Below are 25,836 nucleotides of genomic sequence, written 5' to 3'. Positions count from 1 at the left end.
ATTGCAGAACTACTACCTGTGGTATGTAACCTATCATTTAAATCAGCTTCTGTACCAGATGATTGGAGGATAGCGAATCTGACACCAATTTAAAAAAAATAATCCAGTGGCTATCCCGGCAATAACAGGATGGTAAGCCTAACTTCAGTACCAGGCAAATAGGTTGAAACTATAGTAAACAGAATTATCAGACACATAGATGAACACAATTTGTTGGGGGAAGAGTCAGCGTGGCTTTTGTAAAGGGAAATTATGTCTCACCAATCTATTAGAATGTGGACAAGGGTGAACCAGTGGATACAGTGTACTTAGATTTTCAGAAAGCCTTTGACAAGGTCCCTCACCAAAGGCTCTTGAGCAAAGTAAGGAGTCATGGGATAAGAGGGAAGGCTCTCTCATCGATCAGTAATGGTTAAAAGACAGGAAACAAAGGGTAGGAATAAATGGCCAGTTTTCAGAATGGAGAGAGGTAAATAGTGGTGTCCTCCAGGGCTCTGTACTGGGACTAGTGCTGTTCAACATATTCATAAATGATTTGGAAAAGGGTAAACTGAGGTGGCAAAATTTGCAGACAATATAAAATTACTCACGACAGTTAAGTCTAAAGCAGACTGCAAAGAATTACAAAGGAACCTCACAAAACTGGGTGATGGGGCAACAAAATGTCAGATGAAATTCAATGTTGATAAATGCAAAATAATGCACATTGGAAAACATAATCCCAAATATACATATAAAATGAGGGGTCTAAATTAGCTGTCACCACTCAAAAAAATCTTGGAGTCATTGTGGATAGTTCCCTGAAAACATCCACTCTGTGCAGTGGCAGTCAAAAATAACACGTTAGGAACCATTAGGAAAGGGATAGATAAGATGACAGAAAATACCATTCCTCTATATAAATCCATGGTACACCCACATCTTGAATACTGTATGCGAATCTGGTCTCCCCATCTCAAAAAAAAATCCTACACATACATACATACATATATATATATATATATATATATAGGAAGTGGAAAAGGTACAGAGAAGGGCAACAACAATTATTAGGGGTATGAAACAGCTTCTGTATGAGGAGAGATTAAAAAGACTGGGACTTTTTAGCTTGGAAAAGAGACAACTAAGAGGGGATATCATAGAGCTCTATAAAATCTTGACTCGTGTGGAGAAAGTGAATATGGAAACGTTATTTACTCCTTCACAAGAACTAGGGGTCATCCAACGAAATTAGTAGGCAGCAAGTTTAAAAGAAACAAAAGAACATACTTCTTCACACAATGCATAGACAACTTTGTCGCCGGGGATGTTGTGAAGGCCAAAAATATAACTGGGTTCGAAAGACAACTAAGTTCCTGGAGGATTGGTCCATCAATGACTATTAGCCAGGATGGGCAGGGATGCAATGCCATGCTCTGAGTGTCACTAGCCTCTGTCAGAAGCTGGGAGTGGACAATAGGGGATGTATCACTCAATGACCACCTGTTCTGTTCATTCTCTCTGAAGCCCCTGGCACTGGCCACTGTTGGAAGACAGGATATTGGGCTAGATGGAACTTTGGTCTGACCCAGAATGGCCATTCTTATGTTTTTAACAATTCCCGTGCACTGTTTGAAACCCAAACATTGCAGCTCTGAGGCCCCCGAATAAACAAGTTATCATCATCTGAACTGTGAGAAATGTAAAAAGTAAACTGGGTTTCTTAAATTTTCACTTAATTGAGGGGTTACAAAGCAACCAAATTCATTGATTTTTTAAAAAAACAAGTGTTTCATCTGGATTTTTTAAAACCTATTATTGTTACAAGTAACATCCAAGAGGTTACTATAACAGAAAGATTAGGAGGGAAATTATTTATCTGTTTTTTGCAGTTTATTATGTGCATTTGACAACACAGTCAGTTTCACTGTTTCCCCAGAGGGTTGTGCAGGATCCCCCCACAGCAACAGGGGAAAGAAAAGTTATTTAAAAAAATAAAAATTAAAAATGAAACTATGATTGTAAAACCATAAAAGTAATTAGGAAGAATCAGTAGTACCTGAAAACACTTTAAAAAAATGACTAGATTTTAAAGTTGATAGCATCCTTTTAATCTTTCCTTGCCATTAATTTGATTTTTGCTTGCATAGTGCCCATAACCAGCAGTGGATGGATTGAATGTCAGAATTAAAAATTGAGTGTTGAGCCTTAACTTGGAGTTTCCTCAATTTAGTCAACTGGTGTATGTTTTATAAAGCATACCCCCCTTAACTAGGTTTACTTTCTACACAAGGCCAATAGGTTTCAGACTCCTCCAGGTATCCACTGATGTAGTTAAATCAGCTGTTCAAATAAGGCTCAGCTCGTAAGACTGTCTGTTAATTAGGTAGACTAAATTAAAGGACTCCAGCTATAAAGTTACTGTTCAAATTTCAGACAAATGAAATGACTCAGATTTGGAAGATTAATATTTACAAGTTCAATGCACCATTAATATCATTGCAGCATGTATTTCTTTGTGAAAAACAGTGCAATTATGTGCAAACAAATAAATTAAGTATACTCCTAAACAGTGTAAATTATGCAGAGCTAAGAATTTAAGATATGTAGTTTTCGTGGCCTTTTAAAAACTTCGAGAGAGAAGATCACATTAGAAACAAGTCTAAGGACATTTTCTTTGATTCTTCATTCAGCACCATATGAATATTCTTTTAGAACAGCAGTGTCACTTTCTCAAAGCTTGTAAAGGCTGGATTTACATGGAAGATTTCAGGGAAACAGCATGGAACTGGGTGGGAAGCACAGCAAACACAGATCTACATAAACATCTGTCACAAGAAACTGAATAAAGCGTAACCTTTTCTACTAAACACTGAGGCTGAATTAAGGACCCACTGAAAAACAAAGTGGCACGCTATGACAGATCAACAGAAATTGCAATTTTGCTGGTCACTTTCAAACTGCAACGTGATTGGAATCTCTCTCCCACCCCACCCCTTGCCCCAACGTTACACAAAACTTAACACAGTTCCATTCTCTATGCACAAGACACACAAGAAAAATTTCTAAAACCAAATGAAGCAGGCTGAATTCAAACAGCTGAAGGCCACTGCAGTGTTTCCCACAGCTCTTAAATCCACTGCATACATGCCTTCACAAGAGCACCGATTTTCCTCTTCTGAAGGTCTTCACAATTTCAGAGTTCACTAGTACATGCCTCAACATAGTTCTACAGTGTTTCTCTGATAAGCTAAATCACCAGAAAGATGCATTGTAACACATTATCCAGCACCATATCCAATGAATATTCCAAGTCTATTGGCCTCTAATATTTACACTGAAGTGGCACCTCTCTGCCAGAATGACCATAGAGATCAGGATGCCATGCTGATGAAAAGTTAGGATGACTATTTACATTCCTACCACACCTTCATTATGCAACTCAGTCCTCAATTGTCAAAAGTATGAGGACTCCTTTTAAAATGTTCTTACACAAAGTCCTTTGCTCAACTGATAAGCAGATAGAGAATACCATCGTGAACTTGGGTTGGCTGAGCAGTAACAGAGAAGTCATCGAAAAGACCACCCTCATGGGATTAAATATAGGATTTTCAAAAGCGCTTATGTGATTTAGAAGCCCACTCTATAGGCCAGATTTTCAAAAGTATTTAGTGCCCAAAATTGAAATTGGATGTTCAGGAGAGCTCAGTTCCCATTTAGGCTCCTAAATGAAGTGGCCAGGGCTCTTTTGTAGATCCAGACACTCATTCAGGTGCCTAAATGGGAGTTGCTGGTGGTTACTTAGTTCTTTTGAAAATCTGGCCCTCATACTAATTTGCTATGCTGATGAAACTATGACATTATCGTTCAGACACCAACTCCAATTTACAAACAATATGAAATAAGGACTATTGGAGAGGTTTTGTAACAAACTAAAAAACAAATACAAATAGCTTATTTTTAAAGGTGCGTTGCTCCTCTCAATTTAAGTTACAGAAAATAAATCCAGCAAGAAATGCAATATCTTCCAGAAAGATAGCACTTAAAGTAAGACTTCAAGTTTTGGGGAGACATTTCAAACAACTCTATTTACCTCTGATTTTTTGGGGGGGTTGGGGTTTTTTTTGCTACTTTGCTAGTAATTAAAGATAAACAGAGGCTTGTTTCATTTTTATTCATCCTATTTGATCTTGCAATGAAGTCATAATGCTGCATTTGTGATATCAGAATCACTTCTGTACAAGTAGATTGTGATATCACACCAGGATTATTGTCTTACTACAGGATGAAGCAAATAAAGAAGCTGAACTGTGGGGCAGAATGTTCTTATCCAATATGTAAAATAATTGCATGAGGTATACAGAAAATGACTGATTAAATCAGCTGCTTTTTATATAAAAATGTTCCATTTTATGTTTGCTCAGTGTAAAGTCTTCTGTAAAATATAAGAAAGGAAAACTGTCTTTTTAAGTGAGACGATCTTCTTGTGTCAGTGATGTCTGTCTGCAATCTTCTGTTCTAGCACTTGATCCAGAAAGTGAGGCCCAAGTACAATGCTTTTCATTAACATTTACAAAGTTAGAAAGTACTATCTACATACAGTAAGCACCTTCACTTCACAGAATCCTTCAGTATTGTATCTTCTTTAGTCTTAAGTTTAGCAGTAGCTTACCAAGAGCTCTTTACAGTTTCCCAGCTAATTTCATAGTTTACAGCAATTTGGTATTGGACAGGTAAATTAAGTAAAGTAATCTCACCTCCTTCAAAAACCAACTTGTATCTATTCAACAAGGAAAATGTAGGGTCCAAGTTGGAATTTAAACAAGAGACAGTACCTGGATGAATTCATAAGACAATGAAAGGGTACAAACCATCATAGGAATCACCAAAGACTATTTTTTGACTACATAAGAAGAAAAAACTCTCATTAGAAAAAGGGAAGTTTGCATACAGGGAGTCTCTAATTTTACAAGGGGTCTCACCTGACTTCTTGAAAAATACTTTGCAGGGATGGTGTTATATACGTAGCCCAGATTTTTCTTTGGAATTGTACTTCAACTAGATCAGCAGTAAATCTGACTATTGAATCTATTAAAAAAACCACTTTTCTAGATTGCTAGGTTATAACTTCTACTTTAAATGGTTGAAAAATACTTAGTCCTGGCTTGAGTGCAGGGGACTGGACTAGATGACCTCTCGAGGTCCCTTCCAGTTCTATGATTTTATGAAAAGAGGTGGGTAGTGCACTTACTCTTGCTTCAGTGACCGGTGCACTTTGGACACTATTTTACTAGATCATAGAATAAGTGTTCTGTGTAGTTCTCAGGCCTGGACTATTGTCTAATGGGCATTAAAGATAGACCAGAAGAATCATAGCCCAAGCTCTGTTGTTCTCCAGGGATGGAAATGTAGTGAAAACTGCCCAAAAATAGAAGCTTGCTCTCTAAGTACATATATGAACAAACACGTGTGAAGATTCTCTACTGAATATGCTTCCCTCTGTAGCATATTTATTATCCTGGTAATTTACCATGGTTTCCAGGTCAAATCCTATTCTAAACTTTTAAAATTAAACAGTTAGGATTTACAGTTTCAGATAGGACTTTCCTAGCATAAGAGGGACGAGAATGTAAAATAGTTTAGAGAAGTCCAAGGCTAAGGATGAAAACTACATTTATTTTCTTCACATCTCTTCCTAGAAAGATGATGGTGCCCCCTTGAGACCAGAATTGAGGGACTATGGTAGCATTGTGGGAGGAAACTCAGTATCAAACGATCATGATGATCCTTCCCTCATAGCCAGGGTACAGAAGCACAACAGGTGATTGCAAGGAGACAGCCTCTGCTCACCCAGGACAGGAAATTCCCTCAGAATTCTAGTGCACAGCACTGAAAAGTTAAAAAATATTTCAAAATTCCAAAATCCAGTTCTTCCCACCAGTTCTATCAAAACTGGAATTTAGTAATAAAAAACACACAGTTCCACAAAACTGGTTAAATATGCAGTTTTCTGCTGTAGAATGACCAATCACAGGGGAGACACTTTAAATCTGCCCACCCTCCTTTTGTTACTACATAAGTGCCTCTCGGTCTGATAAGCTTCTATGGATCTCCTGCTTATCATCAGCATCATCGTCATCAGCTGGATCATTTTCCTCACCAGATTCGACATATATAGGCCAATCATTGTCTGTATCACCCTTTTCTTGACCTTCTGATGAAGGTTCCATCAGACTGAGGTTAATGGGCATTGAATCCTCATGCGTAGTCGTTACACAAGTGCAGCTGTCACACAAGCCAAAGCGACGTAATCCCTGCGATAGGCTACTTGTGAACGTTCTTCTGCAACCCTTGCAGATAATTGGCTTGTTTGATCGGTGCACCTGATCAATGAGAAATAAAACATCATTGTAAAAGTGGTTGGCCTATCTTGTTGCTTTAGCTCTTTTTGGGGATGCTGCTTCCATATATTCCAAGGCGAAACACACAGATGCATCTACCAAACTTGCAGGGCAAATGATCACATCACCTTTCTAAGAACAAAGGTTTTGGACTAATATAGTTGTATTGCATTAAATGTCAATTTCTTAGTCTTAACCATTGCCCAGTTAACCTTACCTATTGAGAGCAGAATCATTCTATCTTCTACTGTACTTTAGAACAGCCTTAAATCAAAATGTGATACATGTACATTCTTTACACACATCAGCAGAATGACTGAGAAACACTGAACACAGGAGCTTACTATTTATTTTTAAATCTGCTTCTGAGAGATATCTGCTTTCATCAAACTTACACTCAGAGCATGACTCCGAAGGTGCTCCTGCCGGGTGAAGCGTTTGCCGCATGTCTCACAAGGGTAGGGTCTCTCGCCTGTATGAGAGCGAATGTGCCGTTTTAGTATTCCCTTCTGCTTAGCGGTGTAGGGACAGAACGGGCATTTGTGGAGCTTGATTGGCACAACTAACACATCACCTTTTAAAAAGAAAACAATATATTTTAGACAATTCAAAAAAGTTAGCTAGGTTGCTCGTTACAATCCTTGCCTGCAAACTAGGGCCAGAATACTCACATATTTTTCCTCTTTGTATTTGACTCACTTGGATGATTTTTTTTTTTTTAAATTTTATGGTCTCTTTTTTAAAAGCTTATGGAGCTGCAGGTTCTTAGAACCCTTGAAAATCAGGCAATTTTAAAATAAATTTAATAAATTGGCAAAATTGGTTTCTGGTGTGATGTGTTTGCTCGACTATGCTCAATATGTGAGCCATTGAAAGCTTCTTGTTATTTCCAAATTCATTTTTGAAAACGGTGTCATATTAACAGCACTGGAAACTAAAGTCTTTAATTTAGCCACAGAAAAGTGCACAGGCACTAGCAAGTTTTCCAATATGCTATAATAATGGGCGTCAATTTAGACACAGAGGGACCATCCCTAGAAGTAATTTATGCCTCTGTCCCCATTCAAGTCTTAGTAGGCTTTCTACTGGGACTAATAGGAGTCTTTCATCTCTAATACATTTGCTGTTTTTTGTTTTCCAGTAAAATATGCCTAGATTCAGATATACACGTACAATTAAACACTGATAAAATTCATGTGAGAAGATGGAAAAATTGAGAATTGTATTTGAAGATTACATTTTTAAATAAAAATTGGTATTACTGAGCTTCTTGATGGTAGCCAATACATGACTGACTAGAGATGTCCTTTGTAACATGACTAGGATTGGGTGGTGATGTTAAGAGACTAAAAAGTGTGCGTTGCTTTCCTGAATCAGCGTGTAAAATACTTTAAACACATCCTTAACGTTAAAGCGCCCCCCTGAAGTCAGGCACCCCACTGAAGTCAATGGGACTTAAGTGCATGATTAAAGTTATGCATACACATAGTCCTTTGCTGTATTGACACCTCAAAGATTAAATAAAATCTTTTTCAATAAATATCAAAATCAGTAAGACCCTAATAATTCATGTGTAGACATCTACATATGTACATATACACACAAGCATACACACACACTTTCAAAAACAAGATATCTGAGACTCATTCCGCAACTTTAGCTACCAGGACCTGCGATCAGCGTTCTGTCTCTGCCTTGAAAGAGCTGAATACATCACAAGAACCTAAACCAGCATAAAGAATAGTTTCCTGTTCTACTTTAGGTGCTAGTGACGTCAATTTTTTTTTTTAAAAGAAACATAGAACCCTGAATGCATATTTAAAATACATATTTCTAGTGTTAAAGTTTCTAGCAAATTCTGTTAATTATTGATGATTTATCAGGTTTTATGTGTATTTCCACTTTTAATGCTAGATTAACAATTTGAAGAGTTTTACTTGAAAAAACCGCAATGGAACATATCCTATTAGATGTCTGCTATGCTACAGCATTTTGGAAGCAGTAGATGTTATTGTAACAGAATCCTGCCATTAAATATTTCAATTATGCTGACTGACAATGATTTTATCAGATGAACACTGATTCACTACACAGTGAGAGTTCCTTACGGAACCGCTGAACTCTAAGTGGTTTTAAGAACACACTTGTGTGCTTGAGCTAGTGATGGCATAAACGTAGCTTTACTTTCTACAGCAATACACTATCTTTGTGAATAACTCCTATTGCCTGCATCATTATTTTTTAACTTGGCGAATTATGAATGGCTATGAGAACTGAGGTGTACTTCAGACAAGGAGTAGAGCCCACCTTAAAGGACAGTTTTTGAAAGGTAAATAGAGACAGTATTCGGGAAAAGAAATAGTCCTCCAACTTTATTACAAGCAGATGAAGACCCAAAATCGTTAATGGCCATCTTAGGAAATGTGTATATTTTCATGAGCTTTTTCTCCTTCAGGTCCCTGAAGGTGCTGTCACATAGCCTTCCTGCTGGTGCTGAGAAATCCCAGCATGCATTTGGGCTAGTGAAAGCAGCAGCCCTGATGATCAGCAATGGAGAAGGAAGTCTGTCTCTAGAGGGAAAATATGCAGTGTAGTTAATATTCTGCCTCTCAGTGTTTATAGCATAACCAACATGGGACTATCAGTTTGTCTTTCTGAATCTATAACAACTCTTGTTCATAATGTGACGTTGCATTCCATATGTTTTATGGAAATATGTTTATAAGTGTGAATATGATGCAACTGGAATATGCTTTATGCAAAAGGTCTCTTGTAAGGTATCATAACAGATGTTTTAACTTATTGAATATATTCCTCCTATTTGTATGCCATGTATCATCCTTGTATCTGAAGCTAGAAATATGAAGTATAACTCTGAGGTCCTATTGTAATTATGCAAAGTGTGGGCCATTAACAGTGGTTTAGAATTTTGATGGCTCCCATTGACTAGGACAATTGGTTGTAAATGGCTGTTTACTTGAGAAATCCCTGTGTATTGTGTGCCAGCCCATGGGTAAAGAAGAATGAGGTCACATACGATATGTGACCAGGTCACAGGATAGTGGAATCCATCTTAAATCTGGTACTTTTCCATTTAGAAGGAAGGGTGGGGACCCAGAGAGACAAAAGATTCCCGCCTTCTGCCAAAACTATAAAAGGGAGTGGAGCAGGACAAAGAGGCTTCCAGTTATGAGAAAACCCCTAGTTTCCACCTAAGATGCCTGCTGGAACGAACAAGGACGGTACTAGGGGAAAGGATTGGGCCCAGACTAAGAAGGAGTCTAGTCTGCGAAAGAAGCTTATTGGAACATCTCTGAGGGCGAGATATTACCTGTAATAAGTTTCTTAATGTATTAGGCTTAGACTTTGCGTGTTTTGTTTTATTCTGCTTGGTGACTTACTTTGTTCTGTCTGTTATTACCTGGAACCACTTAAATCCTACTTTTTATACTTAATAAAATCATTTTTGTTTATTGATAAACCCAGAGTAAGTGATTAATACCTGGGGGAGCAAACAGCTGTGCATATCTCTCTATCAGTGTTATAGAGGGTGTATAAGCTTTATACAGAGTAAATGGATTTATTTGGGGTTTGGATCCCGTTGGGAACTGGGTGTGTGGGTGCTGGAGATAGGTGACCTGCTGAGCAGTTTTTGGTTAAAGTCTGCAGCTTTGTGGACCAGACCTGGGTCTGTGTTGCAGCAGGCTAGCATGTCTGGCTCAACAAGGCAGGGTTCTCGAGTCCCAAGCTGGCAGGGAAAACAAGCTCAGAGGCAAATCTCAGCACATCAGGTGAAAGTCCCAAGGGGGTCTCTGTGATCAAACCTGTCACACACAATACTAACAGTTATAAGAGGTAAAGCTTTTCTTACATTCATCTTTCATTCCAGTGTTGTCCCAAATTATGCTACCACCATTAGACTCCAAAATACCTATTTCAAATACAAGTTTTTAGATCAGAAATACTTACCTTCCAAATGCTGCACTGAACAAAATGAGTGCAGCTTTCTTTTGAAGTCCAGAACAATAGTTTATTTTGCTGTTGCATAAAATTCAGCAATATTTTCCTGTGAAGTATACTGAACAAGAATGAGAATAACCGTTCAATTAACATAGAAAGTGATACAAATAAACAGCTTCCTCATCTGTTATACAGACATTATCTACAGCCTCGGGAATTCTCATCTCACCTGTATCCTCACCATACCAGTCGCTGTGAATGTCCATCATGGAACTCATGGCCACCCCTGCATCTTCTGGCCTACCCTCAAAGCCCCGAACAAAGTGATGAACTACATCATCTTTTCTTTGAGCTGCACTGTTGCGTAGCAGGGCCTCCAGGAACTGTTTCATATGGTAGTTATTACAGGCCAAGTCCATTGCCTGGCCACTGTGCAGCCCCTCTTCCATCTGCTCAAGAGATAATGGAGTTGGATACTGCTGTAGTCGTTCACCCACTTCTACCTCCACTTCATCAGAGTCAAATTCTACTTTTGGTTCTACTACCCCTTTGGGCAGAGAAGAATTAATGTCATCTGGAGAATCACTGCTTACAGGGTCTCTCACCACAAGTTCCATTGGGTGGCAGCTGCTACATTCACCACAGGGAGGATCTCTCTGACAATCAGAAACCCTTTCCTTTTCTTGCAGAGAAGAGATGGAGGCAGAGCACTGGCTCTTTGTACCATAAGAAGTGCCCTCCCTGGCAGAACTGGAGCTTCCACTATCAGCCTGATAGAAAGCAGCTTCTCTCTCTATCTTTCTGCAAATATCTAGCGATGACCGGATGTAAGTTTTGCAAAAATTGACCACATCAGTCATCTGCAAGTAGCTAGCTGCTGACATGACTTCAATAACATTTTCCCCACAAAGATCCAGCTTCCCTGAATAAAGGAAATCTAGGATGATGGAGAAGGCCTCTGAAGTAACAATGTCCAAAGAAGCAGTGCTGTGTCGCCCACTGTCTTGAATGTAATGAATCAATAAGGCTCTGAAGTAGCCACTATTAGCAAACAGAATGTTCTTGTGAGCTTTGAAGATCCTGCCTTCCACAATAATACTGCAGTCACAAAAAAAGTCCCTCTTTCTTTGCTCATTGAGCTCTCCCAAGAGCTTCGTGTAATATGACTGCATCTCCATTTCTCCTATTGCTGCTTCTGATCACTGACAAGAAGAAACAAAGAAAGAACATTAGAGCAGAAATTCTTCTCCCTTTGTGGAATCAATCAAAACCGATCACTGTTTTCCCTCCCTCCAAAAAACAAACAAACCCCTCCCTCCCTCCCCCCAACAACCTGGCCTATAGTCATATTCAGACTCTGGAAAACTGGAATTTTTTTTTTAAACCTGAAGTCACTGTAACATTCCAACTACAACAGTCCACGTCCAATTATTATTAGCATTACCACAGCACCAAGGAGCCCTACTCATGGGCCAGAAGCCCATTGTACTAGGCACCGTGCAAACACAGAACAAAAAGATGGTCCCTGCTCTAAAGAGCTTACAATTTAAATAGAGTAGCCTCTGTCATTTCTTAGTTGGCAACACACTAGCTTGACAAATTTAGTATCCTATATCCCAACTCAGCCAACCTATCACAGATACATGGCAAAGACGCAGTGACTGCGTACAGTGCTCCAAAGCGTCAGAACAATTCTAAACTTCAGATAGTCTGAGATGGTATCTGCTTTTAATAACTCTTTCAGTAAAACTGATTCCAGGGTAAAATTACAACCTGCCCTGAGAACAGTTTTTGAAGATACCGTTACCAAAGTTCACCTTTTTTCTTATGTACTAGTTGTCTCATTGGATGAGATTACATGCACCGCCACTGACATTAATCCCTTACTCTTTATAAAGAAGCAGACACTATTATTTTTCTGATATTTGCAGTCAAGGGTGAAACTGGCATAGGCTGGTTGCTCAGGGGCACCTCTGGTGGAAAAGCTGATGAAAACTGGAAAGGCTTAAACATAACAATACATTTTACTTATTTAAGGCTTTCCGCTTGAGAATTTCAGAGAACTTTACAAGCATGAAGCCTCCCAGCGCTCCTACGGGACTGGAAGCGCTATCCCCATTTTACAGGTAGGGGAATTGAAGAACTGAGCTTAAGCATCCCAACAGAAAGTCTGTGGCAGCGCTAGGAACCCAGCTCATTTTACTCCCGCTCCTGCCTTTCGGCCAGGCGCTCCTGTGGCAGTCTACGGGCATGATTTGGCACTGTAGGTTTTATGCTCTTTGGAGCCGAAGTCCCTCCCTTGGGTTAAAGCGGGAAATGCCAAGTCGGCTGGAGAGGAGCCAGCCCTGCCCACCCCAGCAGAACAAACACTCAGGGGGCATCTCAGCAGGGCCGAGTCCCTGCAGCCCCCCCCCCTTTCCCCCCGAGGGATGGGGAGCCCACCAGACTCCGCAGGGTCGGTGCTGTCTCGGGTCCGTCGCCTCCCCGCCCCTCAGGATACCCCCCCCCCTCACGGGACTGAGCCCTGCCGCCCCTCCCTGCGGGGAAAGGAGTGGGGCTGGGGCCCCCGGGCAGCCCCTCCCCCAGCTCTGTGCAGTGTGGGGGGGGGGGATTCATGCCGCTCAGCCCCCCGCCCCCAGCCACACCCCGAACCCGGGCTCGGCAGAAGCTTCGCCCCGCACCGACCTGCCCTGCCCCGTCCCGTCCCGTCCCCTCCTGAATGAAAATGGGGAACCTCCCGTCTCCCTCTCACCTTTACCCGGCCCCTCGCGCAGCGCTACCGAACCTGACGCACGCGCCGGGCCGGGCCCGCCTCCTCGCCGCACCTCCCGAGCCCAACCCACCAACCCCGCGGCGGGACAGGCCAAGAGGCGGTGCCTCCTTCCCAGCAAGGTAGTGTGCGCCCTTCCCGGCCACCCGCCTGCAGCCCCGCGGAGCATGCGCCCTTCGCCTCGGCCGCCTCCGGGCTTGGAGTGCCCTGCTGTGATTGTCGTCGCGGGGCAGGAGCCAGGGAAAGGGACTACACATCCCAGCATGCACCGCGAGGGCCCGATCTCCTGGGCTGCTGGCTGGGGCTCCCGGGCGGTGCTGGGGGGGGGTTCGCTGCAGAGGGATGGTGGTGTGAGCATTGGCCTCCTAAACCCAGGGTTGTGAGTTCAATCCTGGAGGGGGCCATTTAGGGATCGGGGTGAAAATTGGGGATTGGTCCTGCTTTGAGCAGGGGGTCGGACTGGGTGACCTCCTGCAGTCCCTTCTGACCCTGATATTCTATGATTTCATGGAGGTGTTGCCCGAGGTGAGCTGGGCTCTCAGTGTGGGATGGGTGAAGGCGTTTAAGATCAGTATCGTTTGGGGAGTGGCCTCAGCCTCCCTGGTGTGACTACCACCTCTCCTTTCATCCCCAGGGAGCCTAAAGCATGTCACACATTTAATAGGATACGCACAGACTGTGCGTCCCGATGCACCAAACCGGGCTAAATGTCACCGGCAAGAAAATGAAAGGAATAGTCGTATACACCGAGTCGGGGATTTGAGAGTCCCACTTCACGAAGCCACCAAATGTCAGTTGTTCCCTACACATACATCAATCCCCGTATAGGGCTGCCCCCTTTCTAATCGCACAAAACTGAATACCCTTGCCCCGCCCCTTCTCTGAGGGCCCGCCCCCACTCCCTCCATTTCCCCCGCCTCTTGCTTGCTCTCTCAGGTTCCACCTTGGGGTGCAGGCTCCTGGGTGGGGCCAGAAATGAGGGGTTCAGGCAGAGGTGGAAGTAGGCCGGTACAGCTACCGGCCTGTACTCAGCCAACGTTAAAGTGCTGCCGTGGCAGAGCTTTAACATCACTGCCCCTTTGCTCCCCCCATCCCCCATCTGTGGTGCAGCAGACCAAAGGCAGGCTCCCTGCCTGCCCTGACTCCTCGCTGCTCCTGGAAGCAGCCAGCATGTCCGGCCCCTAGGTGGAAGCGCGGCCAGGCAGCTTTGCGCAGTGTGTGCTGCCCATATCCTCAGGCACCGGTCCCACACTCCCACTGGCTGCGGTTCCCGGCCAGTGGGAGCTGTGGAGCCCACACTCGGGGCGGGGGCAGCACACGGAGCTTTCCTGATCACACCTGTGCCTAGGGACTGCAGGGACATGCCGGCCACTTCTGGGAGCTGCGTGGAGCCCGGGCAGGCAAGGAGCCTGCCTTAGCCCCACTGCACCGCTGACCGGACTTTGAACAGCCCAGTCAGTGGTGCTGACTGGAGCCGCCAGAGTCCCTTTTTGACCGGGCGTTCCAGTCGAAAACCAGACGGCTGCCAACCCTACCCCCATATATAATCACTTTTCTCCTCACCATCAGTTTTCATACTTCCCTCAGTATATTATTTCTTTTTGTAGTCCACTCATTTTTTCTCCCTTTCGAATCTATACCTTCCTACAGTATTAGTCCTTTCCAAATTCCTCTTCCTACTCCCGACCCACTCCAGTAATCTTCCTTGCCAGACCTGATTTCTTGCTCCTGCCCCAGTCCCTTATTTCTCACACTTACCCCTCACATTTCCTCTCCACAGTCCCTCAGCTCTCTCTCTCTCTCCACCTTCCCTTTGCTATTTTACTTTATTTCCACCGTCCTGCATCTTCCTCTACCCTTCAATTAATAACCAAGAGTTTTCTACACTCCTCATTTCCACCAAGCAGATAAATGAATTTATGAATTTGCTATAAGATGAATTGTGAACTCCCTTCACTGATAAGCAATGCGTAAACAGCATACCCTTCACAGAATACACACTGATCACTCAGCGATGAAGAAAAGCTGTAGAATTCAGGGACTGTGCAAGAAAGAGGAGGAGAGCTAAGCCGGAGGGAAAAGGAAAATGAAGCAGGGTACAGATGCTCTTACATGGCATGTTTCCCAGTAAGAAATCACATCACTGTTTGCCACATAAGTTAATGTTGCTCAAATTCTCCTACGCGGCCTCCAAATCCCAGTGGAGAGAGCAGAAGCATGAAGCAGCAGGCAGGGAACCAATAGCAGAGCAGCAAGTGACCTAGCTCTGCTGCCATTTTCAGAGGGCAGTACAAGGAGACAAGGACATGCACATATTGTCTGAGATCACCAGGATTTCAGCAGTTATCTTCAAAAAGAACAGGCGTACTTGTGGCACCTTAGCGACTAACAAATTTATTTGAGCATTAAGCTTTAATGGGCTACAGCCCACTTCATCGGATGCATAGAATGGAATATATAGTAGGAAGATATATATATACATACAGGGAACATGAAAAGGTGGTGTAAGAGGCTAATTAATTAAGATGAGCTATTATCAGCAGGAGAAAAAAAAACTATTGTAGTGATAATCAAGATGGCCCATTTAGACAGTTGACAAGAAGGTGCAAGGATACTTAACAAAGGAAAATAGATTCAATATGGGTAATGACCCAGCCACTCCCAGTCTCTATTCAAACCCAAGTTAATGGTATCTAGTTTGCATATTAATTCAAGCTCAGCAGTTTCTCCTTGGAGTCTGTTTTTGAAGCTTTTCTGTTGCAAAATTGCCAGATTTTTTTCTCCTGCTGATAATAGCTCATCTTAATTAATTAGCCTCTTACTCCACCTTTTCATGTTCCCTGTATGTATGTATATATATCTTCTTACTATATGTTCCATTCTATGCATCCGATGAAGTCTTTCCAAATACAGCATCAGCATTCTTAACCCTTTCATTATTTACTTCTGCTACTTTTCAAATGTTTCCTTTACTACCAATCTGTTTGTTTATTTAGAAATACAATGGATTTTAATACAAAAAGTTTTATGAAAATAGAGCTTATAAAGGAGAAAGCTTTACTATTCACTGATCCTATCTTGGGAAGTGTAAAATGTGCCATCTCTTCATGTAGGCCAGATGAAAATTCATAAGATTGGTGGCAAAATAGTTGATCAGTGGAGCCAACTGAATCCACACAGCATAAATCTTAGGTCTATAATATTACAACAAAGCTGGATCCCTATTAATCTTCACGCTAGGCTAGGTACAGAATACCCATTGGCTAAAAAGAAGTCTACCAGCTCTCCTGGCCAGCCACATTGCTGCAAAATGCAGCTGACTAGAATTGTGGTCTCTAAAGTTGTTAGACACCAGATTTTCAGAGTTTGAGAGCCTCCTTGGTTTTACTGTGCTGTTAATCTGAATTCCATAAAAGCACACTCACTGCCGTCAAACTAGTCGGCCTTTCTTCTGACCCAGGAGGCATTGTTTCTGAGTGTTCATTCAGGACAAATAGACTAGTTGTTTAAGAACTTCACATGGAAAATTCTTCTCTGAAAAATCATATAATTATCCTGGAAGTCTGATAATGGGATGGGAGATTGTTGTCCTAAAAGGTTTTGGAGCACTCACGAACCAATCTGAGGGCAAATGTTAATTTGTTTATATATGGAATAGCTTCTGTCATACTTAAATTCTTCCCTACTTACAGAATCATTCTAAGTCTAATACAAAATGTTTGGATTCTCTCCTCCCTCTTCTATATTAACTATCTTGCTAGTACCCACTGTGTCTATTCTAATGCTGATGTGCTCTGCCTGTCTCTAGTCTAGATGATTATTCTTCCTGGTGCTCTATGTGTTAGTTATTAACAGTCATTCTCTCCCAGCGTGGCAGAGTGGTACATTAACTAGCGTGGTTTAGAACTATAATGGAAAAGAACATCGAAACTTTCTCTCTTGTGAGAATCTACATGCTGCCCCCTGCAATTAGAATGAATCAGTCTGTGACCTTCTATGACCTCTTTATAACCTTTCAACTCCACCTGCTAATAAGTCATTATTGACTTAAATTTATTTTAATATTCCCAACAATATATGATCACGTATAACTGCTTTGGAGACTGTTATCATCTCCAAATTCTAAATATTTAGTAGTGTTTTGTAATATAAAATAAACATATTTTCTAACACTACAATATAAAAGCTTTAATTCCATCAAGGAGCTTTGATTCAAATATTTTTGTTATTTATTATGTCTTTAGGAATCCTCAGTGAAACTACAGCCTCTACACGCTTTACATTCCATTCTATTAAAAATACATTAATTGGTATATTTTGGTTTTGCAGTAAGAGTTACTAAGAGAGTCTGGAGGAAAAATAATAAGTGAGTTTATTAAGAGGGATACATATATTTGTACAAGCAGGCAGGAGATAATTTTCCTTGTTTCTAATAGCATAGAAACTCTACCCTTCCTCCCCCCAAGGCTCTCCACCAGGCTATCACATTACTAACATTACACCATCAGATTAAACTTTCACTGGCTGATTATACCTCTAGAGAACACAATTTCTATCAGCTTAACACTCTTGGTGTTGGTGCAATCACTGAAATATATTTTAACATTTCAAAAGCACCCCTGGATTTATGAAAGATGGGTTCACTCATGCAGTAGGAAACCTTTTTACACTTTACTAATTACAAGCCCAAGCAACATATACTATAGATCCATGCTAGCAACAAAGGTGAAAGATACTTGCACATGCTTTGAAGAAAGTATGCATCATTTTATTTTGATCTTGTCAGATCTCACAAGCAAAAGTATGTTTAGGGCTGGTCAGTATTTGGATGGGAGATTTACAAGGAAAACCCAGCCATGGTGTTCCAAGAAACAGACATAGTGTTTCAGTAAGTGGCACTCTTTGCACTTAAGGTTCAGTTCTACATTCTTTGTGCAACCTTAACTCCAGAGAGAGCAATGCAGGATCAAGCACTGAGTCAATACGGAATGAAACCTTTATCCTGGTGCTAGTGGGTACTACATTGTGGGAACTGCCTTATTTCAGATGAGAAGCAAAACTGAGTTCCTGACTGTGTATGGTTATGAAACTTATTATTTATTATTAAAATTCCATTGCATTTTTGCAAGAGAAGAGGTGTTAAGCACAGTTGTCCTCATCAAATATAAGTTTGGGGGTCATATCCTCAGTTGGTGCCAATTTACATAACTCCATTGAAGCCAGTGGAGATGTGACAAGTTACATCAGTTGATGATCTTGTCCTGGATCTCTACTGCACAATTTTACTATTTAAATCTCCCTACAATATTATTTGGATAGTGTTCTTCACTTGCTGTCCTAAGTTGTCAGGTAGTAGTGCTCTGCGCTGTTAAACAGCTGCCAAGTTCCATTCCAAAAGTGACTGCATTCATTGATGGGTGAAGTGATCCCTATGTCATTTGATTTTTAAAAAGCTTTGGGATTCTTCAGGATGAAAAGCATCTTCTATACACCAGATATTATTTTATTCCTTTTCCTTTTCTGCAGTATATATTTTAAAAATAGTTGAAAATCATAAAACCATCATCAAGATTTTCAACAATCCACCACAGATGCTCTTTTCTATTCTTTTTAAACACTGCTTTGTGTTAGGCAAGGGCAAAAGTCTCTGATTCTCAGAATCAGTCATTGTTAACAACCAGTTTTGCCTAACTCATGCACTAACAAGCTCTTTATTAAATGCCATTCATGATCAATTTCTGGGGAGTCAGAGCTTAATTATATGGAGATTCATACTGCCTGTCTCCAGAAATTAGCTTCAGTATTTACAGGTCTGCTTCAGTCAGTAATTGGGGCTGTCTCTGCAGAAACATTCTCTGCTTGATACCAATTGCAGCCCATTATTTTCTGTCTTTTAATTGCATTTCTGGAGTCTTGCTTATCCAGGATGGATTCCACTTCGTCTGCAGTGTTTCGTCTGCCCAGCAGTGAACCTGCGCAGTTTAGTGATGGAGTTTCTAGGTTTTCTTTTTGCCAAATCATCATTAATGCCCTTCCCTTCATTTTTAAAATTGTCTAAACTCAGTTAGGGACTTGATCCTGCTCCATTAAAATCAACAGGATTTTTTCTGTTGACTTGAAAGGGAGCAGGATCATGCCCAGGGTAGCAAATTCTTTTAAATCAATGTAGCTCAGCTAGCAAGGGACACTATGGAAGAACTACTGCCCCTGATCTGTTTCTGCCACTCCCAAACTGCATCTTTCTGTCCTGGAGCTTAGGGTATGTCTACACAGGAAATAGCGGTGTGATTGTAGCACAGTGAGTATACCTGCACTAGCTTTAATCTACCTAATGTGGGTAACAATAGTAGTGAAGCCCTGGTGGCCCTGGCTTCAGCATGGGCCAGCTGCCCCAATATAGGCCTGTGGGGGATGTTCTCAGGTTGCTAGTCTGCACTGAATTCTTTGCTGGGAGGTGGATATGCATCTGATGAAGTGAGCTGTAGCTCACGAAAGCTTATGCTCTAATAAATTGGTTAGTCTCTAAGGTGCCACAAGTACTCCTTTTCTCTTCGCTAGTACTGTTACCTGTGCTAGCTAGATTATATGGTATGCTACCAGTGCTGCAATCACACCTTCATTTTCTGCAGAGAGGTATCTTCTAATGCTCAGTTGCATGGCAGTGGTGCCATGATAGGAGGACAGAATAATTTCTTGAATAACAGAATCGACCTGTAAATTAGCAAAATAAAGCAAACAATGAAGAATGATTATGCAGAATGAAGCAGTCATGGATGCCTGGGCCAGAGTATAAACAGAGTAATTTTTGCACGGGGTAGCGAAGGGATACATCCTTTATAAGGAGCGCTCTTGGTTTTGACCACATTACATGCATTTTAAATACGGGGGAGTCCAAAGGCAAAACATTGCTCTTCAGGAGTGCACTAAAGTCATCTGGCAGAATGATCATGAGATGATGTCAGACATTTTAAGGATGCCTCATTCATGGATATCAGAAGTTGATGTGTCTCCAAAATCAGTTAAAATATATCTTTCCTCATCAGATCCATTTATCTCAGGCTAACTTTTCCCTAGCTCTGAATCTGAGCCTCCCTTGGCTAAGTGCAGTAAAGTGTTACAAGGGAGAAGAAAGAAGAGGTTTGCAAAGTGAGAAACTGAGCCCCACAGAAATGCTGATTTTATAGGCAAGCCATGAGGCCACTTAAAATGGAAAGGCTATTTTATTGCAAAACAGTAATAAGGATGTATGACAATAAACGGGGGGTTCTTTTCCCCACAAAACAGGTAGGAATTGCCCTAACAAAAGATAATTGTGGTGGGCCAGTTGGTTAAAGAATTCTTAATCTATTTCTTGCCTCAGAGCCTCCCTGTGTTGGCAGGAAAAGTGACACCCGCCCCTTCTCCAGCCATTACATGCCTCTGGCTGGAGTTCCTTTGCGAGAGTTACCCTGTTCTCCTGGTTGTGTTTGATTTAAAAGAAAGGGTATATGCCAGAAGGGGACACACAGCAGGGAGTCGTATGTCTTCATTCAGCCATTCAGCTTTGACAGTAGCCAGCCAGTTTACAGCAGCAGCCATCTGGGAATACAAGGCCTTTGTTAGCCTGATACAGCCATATAAGAGCTCATTAACTACTTCATCCACAGTTTGGCTAGTTTTAAGGAATTTCTCCTTTTTGTTTCCTTTTGTGAATTTCCCTCTTCAGTCCTCATTCCCAGTGAACTGGGAGCCACTGGAGTATCTGGTTCCATTTCCCCAAATGGGGAGGGCACTATGGTTGTCAGGTTGTTAATTAGAGAGGCCAGGTGAGTGACCGAGTGTCCTTTATTGGACTAACTTCTGTTGTTGAAAGAGACACGCTTTCCAGCTTCACAGCCCTCTTCTTTGGTTGTTAACTGGCAGCCTGACTCAGAATACCCATGCAATGTTTAACCTCTTCCCTTGTCAGCAAAACTCGCATGTGAAGCCCAGTCTGTGAACAACTTGGAAATTTCAGTGTTTACTCCAGCATGTAACAGATTGGGTTAGGTCCCAGGCAGGATTTAGTGAAAAAAGAGATTATTTTGGAAGCATTTCATTTGGCTTGTTTTGTAGAAATGAAAGGGTTGTTCCTTCGCACTGCTACAGAATACAAAGTGTGACAGGGTCGGGCCAGATGGCTATACGAGAGTAATAAAAGGCAGATATATTAGCCCCAGGCTAAGTAGGTCCCTTTTCCCTGGGTAAGGAACAGGGAAGTTTCCAGAACAATCAGGAACCTTCTGGAGACAATTAAGACAGGCTGATTAGAACACCTGCAGCCAATCAATTCAGGCAGGCTAATCAGGGCACCTGGGTTTTAAAAAGGAGCTCCCTTCAGTTTGTGGTGTGCGTGTGTGTGTGGGAGCTGGGAGCAAGAGGCACTAGGAGCTGAGAGTAAGAACGCATACTGTTGGAGGACTGAGGTGTACAAGCATTATCAGACACCAGGGGGAAGGTCCTATGGTGAGGATAAAGAAGGTGCTGGGAGGAGGCCATGGGGAAGCAGCCCAGGGAGTTGTAGTTGTCGCAGAGCTGTTCCAGGAGCCACTCTAGACAGCTGCATTCCACAGGGCCCTGGGCTGGAACCTGGAGTAGAGGGTGGGCCCGGGTTCCCCCCAAATCCTCCCAACTCCTGGTCAGACACAGGAGGAGTCGACCTGGACTGTGGGTTCAGACAAACGGCCAAGCTGAGGGCTGCCGTGAAGCTCCAAGGCGAGCAAATCCGCCAATAAGTGCAAGACCCACCAAGGTAGAGCAGGAACTTTGTCACAATAGTCTCGGAGGAGGATCTTCTAGAGAACAGCAGAGATGCCAAGCCAGCAACATGGACAGCACAATTCTTTTGGCACATGTTCAGTAACATTCAGTTCAGTAACATTCTTCCCTCCTCAGAGATCCCAAAACAACCAGAAATGAGCTGGCATTCTGAGTCCTGTTCCTAGGGGAATCATGTCCACATCACAGAACCACCATCACAATTGCTCTCCGTAACCATTATTGTTAGGTTTGGCAGAGTGGCCAAGAACTGAATGGGGATGGAAACTAAACTAGTATCTTATTCAGACCCCAGAGTTGAGCTCTGCAGGTCAAAGTTGAGGGATATTGATGTGGCTACATGAGGAAGATTGCATGGCTGCTGCCCTTGCTGCGCCAGTTCTGTGGACAGAGAAATTAAGTCTCCTGAAGTCTCTGACACCTTTCACAGATACTAGACTTGCTCAAATGAACTCAAAGAAGGAAATTGGTACTGTTCTAAAAAAAGAAAAGGGAAGCAACTCTAATGGCCCAGTGCTCATTCCCTTATGTTTTGCCACTGTTCCTCTGGAAGCCAGAGTGAAACTTCCAGGCACTGAAAACAGAATAATTTGAGCTGTGGTTTCCTCAGCTGTGGAATTCATTGCCACAAGAGATCAGAATGAGCCCTCACTTGACTCATTTCATAGCACAATGAAAAACCCACCTTTTCACACAAGTCTTCCTGTAATAATAAGGGCTGAAGAACAATCTGTTGTCACTTTTTTATGGATAGATGAAGATTTATACCAGCCATCTCTAAGCTACAGGGGCTGAATCAAAGGTGAATGTGTGGCAGACATTTATTGTAATTGTTAATTTTGTATTTACATCTCAATACCAGGGGGAAGGATCAACTGCAGGGCAGCAAGAGTAAAAGAATGAGGGTTGAAATAATATAATAGGTTAGTTTCTGCCTTTTAGTCCCTGACACTGCAACATCCACAGTCCGCTCAAGTCTTGGTTAATTAGATTCTGAGATAGTTTGGAGAGTACAATCAAAAGTGCTCATTTACCTGACTTGAGTGGATGTTACAATTCGTTACCTCTCTGTTCAAAGGGAGTCAAGGGAAAATTCCAGATTCTGTCTGGAGTAAATTCACCTAATTTAATTCTAGCAGAGAACATAGTTCTTCTACACACAGTCCTCAAGGGTAATGCCAGCTCCAACTCTGTTGAGTACGTCTTAAGGCACAGGGTCTCAATGCTAACAGGCACTTGCAATTGGAAATACAACGGTTAGTATGTTAGGAATCAGAGAATCATAGGACTGGAAGGGACCTGGAGAGTTCTTCTAGTCCAGTCCCCTGCACTCAAGGCAGGACTAAGCTGAAATCATATAATAGGTTAGTTTCTGTCTTATAGTCACAGACCCTGCAACATCCAGAGTCCTCTCATTCTTGTTTCATTAGATTCTGAGATCTTTGAGGGTTGATATCATATAATAGGTTAGCTTCTGCCTTTTAGAAAGCAGGGGTTTGGAGTGGTTCTGTTCTGTAGATGGGAGCTCTGAGGCTTCCCACCATCTTCCCATTTTTATGCCCTGTTCTTCCCAAAAGGTCCTAATATTGCTGTTGGACAATGAGAACAGGCCAATAATCCCTCAGATCCTATCAAAGGAGCTATGTTATAGAATTAGACAAGGCTTATTCTCCTACACTTGGAAAGTTCACTTTCAGCTAAATATAATATAATTAGACAAGTCTCCAGAATTGTTTTAATGTATTTTGGAGGGGATATTTTATCTCCTCTGTGGCTCCATTCCACTCTTCTCCAGAGCTGGGATTTCATATTGCCTGGAATCTCTTGTCTGAGTATTTCTGCAACACCAGGAGGATCTCTCAGAGCTGTAGGCTTAATGCAGCATACACTGACTGTTTCTGGACAACTTTGTGCACCCTACAGTTGCTAGAGTTAATTGTTTAACAAAAGTATGGTTGACCACCAACACACCATGTTTGTACAGGGATGACCTTAGGTCACTGATATGCAGAGGATGATGGGCATAGCATGACCAATGACAAAGGACAGATGTCAGAACCAAGATCCTTAACTCACAGATGTGTTGATTTCATTGTGCACAGGTTGCTAGGACAAGTGTGATCAAGTGATGCTAATGAGCTGAAAGGAAAGACGACTTCAAGCACAAGAACACTCATGAAAGAATGAGGCCAGAGAGGAAGGAGTTTGACAGCATATATCCAGGGCAGTTTGGAGAGCTTACTCTGGAGCAATAACTCAGCTCCCTTTGTCAAAGGCCACATGAAGCAAAACACTTTTCTCATTATGGGCCTGGTTCAGCAACTTCTAATTATGCAGCATAGTTCTTACTTAGGCAAGTATTTCAATTGCCTGTAAGACTAGTCAACATGAATAAGGAGTGCAGAATTAGACCCTCTATTCTGACTTTCTCCTTATATCAGCACCACAGAACTGACTTACATTCTTCATCTATGGAAGCTAAGGCCCCTCAATGGAATTAATTCATTAAAGATATAATTGGGGAGAAAGGCTTCACTTTAAATATTTTACAGACTAAATTTCCTTCTTTTCAATTATCTATTTTCAAAATGTAACAAATAGCTCCAATGATAATTCCTGATTGTTTTATATTTATTGAAAAACAGCACTTAATAAATACAGGTATATCTAAGTTGGTTTTCTATAAGAAGTATAACTAGAAAGCATCCTCAAAGCTATGCATTAGAAGTCTAAAAGGTATCTAATAACTGAATAGCTCTGGGTTTTAGAAGTGGTGTATAGAGCTTTGCATTCATTATGTCACTGGTTCACATATAGCCTGGGTCAGTAGTGATTTCAAGTTATCATTGAATTGCTATCCCGTGACCTGTATGAAACGAGTTAGTGGCTTCAGTCCAGTTACGAGTGGACAGCTGTCCACATCACAAAAATTACCACCACATGTATTCTGATTGGCCCTCTTGCTGGAAGTCTCATCTGAAAAGTAAGGATTTAATGGGCCATGGAGGGCTCATAAACTAATTAAAGGGATACTACCCAATTAATATACACTCCAATATCACATCAGCCAGTTCCCCTGCACTCATGAGCTTTCCTTTCATTTTGATCTGTTCTATCAGCTTTTCTTGGGATCCTTACCTGGGAGTGAAGGATGGATTTGAAATACATTTTGAATTACCAGTGTAGGCTTTTGGTACATCCAGCTTTCAGAATCTTTGCTTTATTTCTTTGTTACTTGTCTGACTTTGTTTTGTTTTTTATACCTTAATTAGGCTTGTATATCACTCCATATTACACATGCCCACAAAGCAGCTGTGTGAAATACAGCCTGGGCTTTCAGAATCCCCACCTGTAAACCAAGTTTAGTCATTACAAATCAAAATGAAAGGGGGAAATAAAACCTTTGGAAGGAGAGAAATTCAGCTTCTAAATAACCATGAAATTTGTCTTTATACATTAATGACTGCTTCCAAGAGGGCCAATAAAGTCTTTTGTCAGCAGCCCAAAAGTGCAAAGATCTTTGATGTGTATTTGTGTAGGTCATGTGTTTAAACGGGACACCCAGAAATTCTGTGCTGGCAAAATTCTTCCTCATGGACTTTGCAAGAATAAAATTAAAATCTGTGGTCCTGTTTTATCTTTGGGGTCACACAACTGAAGTGAATTGAATTACATCAGGGATGAATTTGGCCCATTTTGTTTTAGGTTTAGGAAGGATCTAAGCTTAGGGTGTTCAAAGTGAGACTCAGGAACAAGCTAATCTCTGGTTTATCATTGACAATCCTATGACTTTACTAGTCCTGACTTAACTCAGAAGAAAAGCTTGATATAAACAGAGCTATATAGGATTAAAAGTTTCTAGCTACCTTGCTCAGTCAAAGCTTCACGCAAGATGGGCCTCTAAATCTGTGTTGTTTTGTTTTTTAATGG

At 41.6% G+C, this 25,836-nt stretch overlaps 1 protein-coding gene across 4 annotated transcripts; it reads right to left on the bottom strand.

Moving 5' to 3' along the window:
- Positions 1 to 1,022: 1,022 nt before the first annotated feature.
- On the bottom strand, positions 1,023 to 13,174 carry ZBTB8B (zinc finger and BTB domain containing 8B). Of its 4 annotated transcripts, none has more exons than XM_084609728.1 (4): positions 13,093 to 13,174; positions 10,570 to 11,542; positions 6,776 to 6,954; positions 1,023 to 6,362 (listed from the first exon to the last, which is right to left on the bottom strand). In XM_084609728.1, exons 2-4 carry the CDS (start codon positions 11,516 to 11,518, stop codon positions 6,051 to 6,053), a joined length of 1,440 nt encoding a protein of 479 aa, XP_084465854.1. In that variant the 5' UTR covers positions 11,519 to 11,542; positions 13,093 to 13,174; the 3' UTR covers positions 1,023 to 6,050. The 4 variants fall into 4 exon arrangements, 3 of the variants coding, with proteins under 3 accessions (XP_084465854.1, XP_084465855.1, XP_084465856.1); XM_084609729.1 differs by lacking the exon at positions 13,093 to 13,174 and adding an exon at positions 13,026 to 13,086; XM_084609730.1 differs by lacking the exon at positions 13,093 to 13,174 and adding an exon at positions 12,228 to 12,298.
- Positions 13,175 to 25,836: the final 12,662 nt, after the last annotated feature.

Source organism: Lepidochelys olivacea, assembly GCF_965140295.1.
Source record: "Lepidochelys olivacea isolate rLepOli2 genome assembly, chromosome: 19".
In the NCBI taxonomy this organism is placed as follows: Eukaryota; Metazoa; Chordata; order Testudines; family Cheloniidae; genus Lepidochelys; species Lepidochelys olivacea.
Note: the sequence above shows the minus strand (reverse complement) of the source record. Positions and strands in the feature narration are given on the sequence as shown.